At 51.5% G+C, this 7202-nt stretch overlaps 1 protein-coding gene across 1 annotated transcript; it reads right to left on the bottom strand.

Annotated features, from left to right (window-relative positions):
- Positions 1 to 5515: 5515 nt before the first annotated feature.
- LOC124670643 (chlorophyll a-b binding protein 7, chloroplastic-like) lies at positions 5516 to 6893 on the bottom strand. Its single transcript, XM_047207116.1, has 5 exons — positions 6688 to 6893; positions 6544 to 6581; positions 6131 to 6434; positions 5833 to 6043; positions 5516 to 5752 (listed from the first exon to the last, which is right to left on the bottom strand). Exons 1-5 carry the CDS (start codon positions 6876 to 6878, stop codon positions 5735 to 5737), a joined length of 762 nt encoding a protein of 253 aa, XP_047063072.1. The 5' UTR covers positions 6879 to 6893; the 3' UTR covers positions 5516 to 5734.
- Between the last annotated feature and the right edge of the window lie 309 nt (positions 6894 to 7202).

The following is a 7202-nucleotide window of genomic DNA, read 5'->3' as shown; positions in this document are numbered from 1 at the left end:
CATCGCTACCATTCCCTCCGGTTGTCCCGATTTCTATCACTTCGGGGCCATTGGTTCCGGACAGCGACATGTGTATACAACTTGCAGGTAAGATCGTAAACAATGAATATCATGATGAAATAATAACATGTTCAGATCTGAGATCATGGCACTCGGGCCCTAGTGACAAGCATTAAGCATAACAAGTTGCAACAATATCATAAAAGTACCATCTACGGACACTAGGCAATATGCCCTAACAATCTTATGCTATTACATGACCAATCTCATCCAATCCCTACCATCCCCTTCGGCCTACAGCGGGGGAATTACTCACACATGGATGGGGGAAACATGGCTGGTTGATGGAGAGGCGTTGGCGGTGATGGCGGTGATGATCTCCTCCAATTCCCCGTCCCGGCGGAGTGCCGAACGGAGACTTCGGCTCCCGAGACGGAGTTTCGCGATGTGGCGGCGTTCTGGAGGGTTTCTGGCGACTTCGACTTCTCCCCCGTGCGTTTTTAGGTCGAGGCGAATAAGTAGTCCGAAGGAGGGCGTCGGAGGCCAGCCGAGGGGGCCACACCACATGTCCGCGCGCCCCCCCCTGGGCCGCGCCGCCCTATGGTGTGGGGCCCTCGGGCCTCCACCTTACTTGTCCTTCTGGCACCGTCAGTATTCTGGGAAAATAGGCCCTTTCGTCAAAATCCCGAGGTTTTTCCTGAAAGTTGGATTTCTGCACAAAAACGAGACACCAGAACAGTTCTGCTGAAAACAGCGTTAGTCCGTGTTAGTTGCATCCAAAATACACAAATTAGAGGCAAAACAATAGCAAAAGTGTTCGGGAAAGTAGATACGTTTTGGACGTATCAATCTTCAGGTCGAACCAGCAAAAGATGAAGTTTTCCTCATGGTCGCTGAGCCAAGTACGAGCTGGACCAACAAGGAATAACTGGAGCATGCGGCAGGCTACATTGGGGGTCCCTCCGGCAAAGCTGACTGCATTGAAGTAGTCATCGATCCAGGTATCGGGCCTTTCACTGCCATCATAATGCTTCAGATTTTCGGGTAGCTTGAGGTTCAAGACTTTTGGCTTTGGCTCCTCTCGGATCATCCTGCCAAAGCACTTTGGGCCGATGTATTCAACTCTATATTCGTTGAGGCGTTCCCATGCGTCGCGCGAACCGTTGCGGGCGGGAGATTTTGAGCGGGAACGGGATCTCCGGCCTTTGCCTCCACCTCCTCCAATAGGTGGTGGGGAGGGAGATCTGCGAGGGGGCCGATGAGACCTTTTGCTTCCACCTTCTTGGCCTCTGCGTCCTTCTTGCTGCTTACTCCAGCTTCGGTGGCTGCCTTCTCCATGATGGCGGTCGCCTCCCTCGTTCCGGCTTCTGCGGGGCTCAGCTTGCGTTCTTCGTTCTGGCTCCTGCGGGGCTCGAGCGTGTGCTCCCTATTCCGATTCCTCTGAGGGACCACGTTGTCTCGGGTGTTAATTCCACCAGCCCCATGGGGTCTGGTGTTTCCGGCTGGACTCTATCGGCGAGGTGGCGGAGGAGGACGCGGGTTCCGGTACTTGTCCCTTCTAGCATACATCGGATCCTTTCCCTTGTTTTTATCCGTTGGAGGTGTTTCCGAGGGTACGGGGATCAGATTTGGATGTTCCTTGGTTCTTCTTCTGCGCTCCGTGGATCCAGTGCGCGATTCTTCGTCATGACGCTCCCTTCCTGGGGCGTTCTTCTACGCGGTGGATACACATAGATCCGGGTTGGATTCCATCCTGCGTATCTGCCCTACTTTGTTGCTTCATTGCTGAAGCGACAAGTGTGCGGAGGTAGTTGATGTCGATTTTCTCGTCATTCTTGGCCAGAAGCTCCGCAGCCTTCTTCATGTTATCCTTTGGAGTTGCGAGGGTATGATGATTGGTGGGGCTGTCAAAGTTGATCTTGCGAGGGCGAATGGCTTCCTGTCGGATCCTATCTGCTTCCCTGCTGGCATCACCTATGATCATTTCCCACCGCTACCTAAGTGCTTTGGCCTTCTGCAAGTATTCTACGGTTGTGCGCTCTTTCTCCTCGACCCGTTCTAGCAACTCCTCTGCATCTTGCCTTTCCTCCAGCATTACTACTGCTGTATTGGCAAACCTCTCAGCGGTAGCCAGCAGTTCCTTCCTTTTGGCTTCTAGAGCTTCCGGGTCCGCGGCTTCTTCCGAAGTTATTGACTTGGTTAAGATTTCTGAGTTTGCTATGGCACCCCGGCCTGCTGTCCTAGCGAGCTCTTCTATGGACATGTCTTCCCCGTGTTCGAGAACACGTCCTTCTCCAGGATCCGGCATGATGCGATAGCGCACCCGTTGCGGGATCTCCGGATTGTACGGGCCCGGGATTCCAGCGTTGGGTGGAGTTTCGTCTGCGTCAGTTCCTTGCTCCAGCCCAGTTAGGGTCGCGAGGACCTGCTTTGGCGGGGCGGATTCTGCCTCAGCTTTCTTCTCATCCTCCAACTCCTTCATAACACGGTTGTATTCCTCTGTGTCCATGGAGGACGCATCGTCAGATAGTGGGCTTAGGTTGTCGAGAATTGACTCTTCTTTGTCTCCGGCATCCTCTTGCTGATCTAGAATGTTGTTGTCTCCAGCAACCTCTTGCTGATCCGGAGTATCGCTGTCTCCGGCAGCCTCAACCTGCATGGGACCAGCTCCATCCTGAGGAGGGGCGGCTCCTACGGTATGTGCGAGGAAGTGCACGAAGTGGCACCTTTGCTTCTCTAACACCAGGGAGACCCAGACGGATCTGCATTGGTCTTCCACCGTAATTTCCTGCTCAGTGGCGGATTGGGTGGGTTGTGAAATTTCTAGATCTAAGGAGGAATCTTCCTTAGGAAGTTCCTGCGACTCAGATCGGATCTTCGCGACTGCGTCCTGCTCAGCGGCGGTCGCGTCAGCGTTACTTATCAGGGCGTTTCCATCGGAATCGACGGTCTCGCCGATGAAGATGTGAATGCCGCCGATTGGGACGATGGAGAGCTTGATGGGGTTCGTCTTAGCCGGAATCCAGCACTTGTCCTGAGGGACGATCAGAAAATTCCCAGCGTAAAGGACATGCCCCACAGCGATGGAGTCGTTGAAGCTTCCCATGGCGGAACCCTCCCGGTTCCGGCCTCCAGACGCCGCTGGCCGCACGGTGGACGCCAACTGTCGTTGCCTATTCGACGGTATCTCGGAGGAGGGATCCTCACGAGGGGGAGAAGAAGTAGGGGCCATCGGGCGGAGAGTCCTCGGGACGGTGGTACGCGATTTACCCAGCTTCAGAACACCTGCTCGATGACAGGGCCTACTGCTGCTTGTCTGGAATTATCAGGGCGCTTTTGCGTTGTAACAGTGAGTTGTGGTTGTGCCTTTAGGGCTCCCGAGATCCGGCTTATAAAGACGCCAGGATCTAGGGTTTCCACAGAGAGTCCTAGCCGGAATACAAATTGCCTAACTATAGAATATTACATTGCCGTGCACGTCAAGGATCCGCCTTTCCTTATACGCCGTACCGGATCCGGCTACCCCTGATGGGCCAAGCCGGATCCGACTTCTAGAGTTGGTCGGTGGATCCGGCTCCTCGTTCCTGGGCTGGACTTCATCCATCTTGATCTACAGCAACTGGGCCGCCCGATGGGCCATATGCCACCATCACCGTCTATGGGTCACCCGGGCTTGCCGGATCTCGCCACTGTCGATGGTACACCCATGAAGTATACCCACAACACCTACATTTAACAATAGTCTTTTCTCTGGTAATTCTCTCTTTGTCCTAGATAATAAATCTCTACTATATAAGGCTAGTAATGCTGGATTATGTCTAGGTAGGGATAATAAAACTATTGATGATCATATTATTGCTATTAAGCATATTGAATCTAGTAGGGTTAGTTACCTTTAAAGAAGACAACCCTGGGATGTTTCTTCCCTCTGATATTGATAATAGTGTTGAGGATTATGCTAGTACTGTTGAACAACACTCTACCGTTGTTGGTAAGTCTGACATTGATCCTCATGTGGAAGAAACAAACTCGGAGGAACCCCCTTGGATTGAAGTGTTTCCTAAAAGAGGTAGTAGCAAGAGTAAGCTAGTGTTTAGATCCAACGGTAGTAGGCCTTATATGAAATTCAAGAGGTCATAACAGATAAACTGCCCAGGGTTCATGAGCTCATTAGATAATCATGCACTAATTTAATTAGTATTTGCGAGCCAAAAATGGCAAATTTTATTGTTGAGCAGTTGCATCCAATTGATATTCATGATGCTTATGTATGGAATTGGTTGCCTACTATTGGCACAACCGGGTATCCGGTTGGTATAAAAGAGGTTAGTTTTGAGATAATCTCCTAGAATATTTATAAATATTGTGTTTCTTGCATCATCAAAAGTAAAAAAATTATGATAGTATTTGGAGATTTTTCTCTGTTAATGGGTCCTCCTATGATGAATTCAAGCTAGAATTCACCATTGAGTTGCAAAATGTTGTCGCTGCTTGGGATGGGCCTACTGTAATAGGAGGTGATTTCAACTTAATTAGGAAAATTAAAGAGCCATTAAAATATGGGGATAAAACACTTGAACTCTCCCTAATGTTGGTTGTGTTGCCATGACAGCAGCACCAAAATATGGATAGAGTTGCAGGACTTATTTCATGCAATGGCAAATCCACTACGAAAATGTGTGGAAATATTGTCACCAAGACACAAACCAACATTAAATAAAAAAATAAACTATAATATAGATGTAGATCCGGGGATCCTCCGCCCAATGACAAATCTAGCATGAAAATGTAGGGTTGGGTCAATGATCTAAGAGCATACTTTCAAGAGACATGTTTGGTTGTGTTGGACCATTTATAAGCACAATTAGGTCTACAATGGATTTTCTAAACTTAGCTGCACAATTGGCCATGCACGTACAATGTAAGGCTTACGTTGTTAACGGATTTAGTTTAACTTCATTTTACTGGTTATTTGCTCCCCTCATTAACAAAATTTTGACATTTCATCATCAACCATGGTTGAAGCATACATATTTGATGGTTTCTTTGTTGGAAATGGAGGGTAGGCTCGAGCTTATCCAAACCTACCTGATAAATTCATCCCCGGCTCCTCCTCCTTGCACTAGAGTGGCTATCGACAAAGGGAACCGACGACAAGAAGAGTTTTTTTTTCTTTTGGTCTTCAACCTCTCTAAACCCTACCTCAACCTCTCGTGCTTTCCTTTTGCATGTTCATCAAGGTCAGATTCTTTCATACCGTTCCTTGGCGGTAAATAATCCATTGATGATTGTTTAAAAAAAAAGGACTTAAATGGCCAAGCTTAGGGGGAAACCCCTTCAAGCTTGGTGTGGGGTTGTGCACACCACTAGCCGTGGGAGGCGGCGGCTAAACGGGTAAGAGCGGCGGGGTTGACGATCCAGGCTAGCCCGGATTTGATGTCAGCATTCCTGTTCTAAACTATTCTTATATAAGATCTCCCTAACGATCATCTCACGGCATCGAGATAATCTCTGATTCGGTGATACTAACATAAGCTTTCAAAAGAGTATTCATTCTTTACAATGGGTCACATGATAGTACAAGTACACATCCAACAAGCATGCATTGCTCCACAATTACATACCATCATCAACAATCCACTACTCCCCACGAAAAAGCAAGTTGCACCAGCGATCTTCTTCCCCGTGGCAGCTAGCACACTCCTCGGATTAGTTGCCAACTCCAACGTGCTCCTTACTTGGGGGCGAAGGCCTGAAATCATATCAATGTTAGCGCATAGATGGACTTGAACAATGAACATGTTTTTGTGTGTATTATGCGTGTATACGTACCCTGAAGATGGTGGCGTGGCCGGGGTCGGCAAGGTGGGCGAAGAGGTTGTCGATGGGGCCGGTGCCGGTGTACTCGGCCTGGAACCACGCGCCCATGACGGCGAGCATGGCGAGGCGGCCATTCTTGATCTCCTTGGTGCGCAACTCCTTGAGCTTCTCTGGCGAGCCGTTGCCGTAGCCGAGTGGGTCAAACCACAGACCACCGGGGTACCTTACATTTTCCAACGGGCAAATACGTCAGTTGAATAGCACATGCAAGGAGCAACATGTTTTGCTTGACGCGTGTGCGCGCGCGTACCCGACGTCGGTGCCGGTGAGCTTGTTGTTGGGGAAGATGGGGTCGGTGTTGACGGAGCCGGGCTTGATGATGTCTGCCCACCGGCGGCCCTCGGCCCAGCCGATGAGGATGAGCTCCACGACGAAGAGCGTGGTGGTGTCGGTGAAGTACTCCTGCTCGCCGGCGGTGTACCACGACGGCGTGTTGAGGATGCCGATCTTGGTCAGCAGCTCCGGGATGAAGATCCCCGCCGCGCCCAGCATCGCCCACCGGCAGTGCACCAGCTCCGCCTGCACGTTCCACCGCAAGCTCTCGGGGTCCGATCCTGCAACAAGATTCGCAACAAAACCGATCAAAGTCTGTTCACGTAGGTGGTCGATCGATGACACCAACAAACAGTGAATCACTAGTAAGGATTGGTGATCAGGACTTACCGAGGCCCCATGGGTCAAAGCCGAAGTCTCCGGGAAGGCTGCATCAAGAACAAACAACGATGTGTGCACACTGTCAGTGTCAGATCGTCGATTATATTTGGCTTGCGCGCAATGCATGTGTCCAAGATCCAAAGTAGCACCAACCTGCCGTCAAGCCACGGGGGAGGGGTGCTCCCGGGGAACCAGATGGGCCTCTCGGGCGCCGCGGCGCGCACGGTAAACGAAGACCGCGACGCCGCCTTGCCGGCGCCGAGGAAGGAGGTCCGTGCGCCGGCCAGCCCATTGCTGGGGAGCGCCGCGACGGTGGCAGCCGAGGAGGAGGAGACTAACGCCATTGTACCAGTACGCTCGCTGGTGGAGAAGGCGCGCGCGTGCGTGGTGCTGGGAGTGGAATTGAGCGTGTGGTGTGCGCGGCAGTTTATGGTGATCTAGCCGCGCGGCGCAGGGTGGCCCTGGCTTATCCCGGAGGAGATAGCGAGCGCGGCCGCGGCGTGCCACGCGGCAGGGAGAATCCGAATCCCTGGCTCCGCCGTCCCGGGGCCATGCTGACGTGGAGGCCATCCTGGGGCTCCTGATGAAAATCGGGGCCGAGGCACGCCATTGGACGGCACGCTCTGCATTTGGCACGCGAGGTATACTTGTATCGGCATGATGATATG

The sequence above is a fragment of the Lolium rigidum genome, chromosome 7 (genome assembly GCF_022539505.1).
Source record: "Lolium rigidum isolate FL_2022 chromosome 7, APGP_CSIRO_Lrig_0.1, whole genome shotgun sequence".
In the NCBI taxonomy this organism is placed as follows: Eukaryota; Viridiplantae; Streptophyta; class Magnoliopsida; order Poales; family Poaceae; genus Lolium; species Lolium rigidum.
Note: the sequence above shows the minus strand (reverse complement) of the source record. Positions and strands in the feature narration are given on the sequence as shown.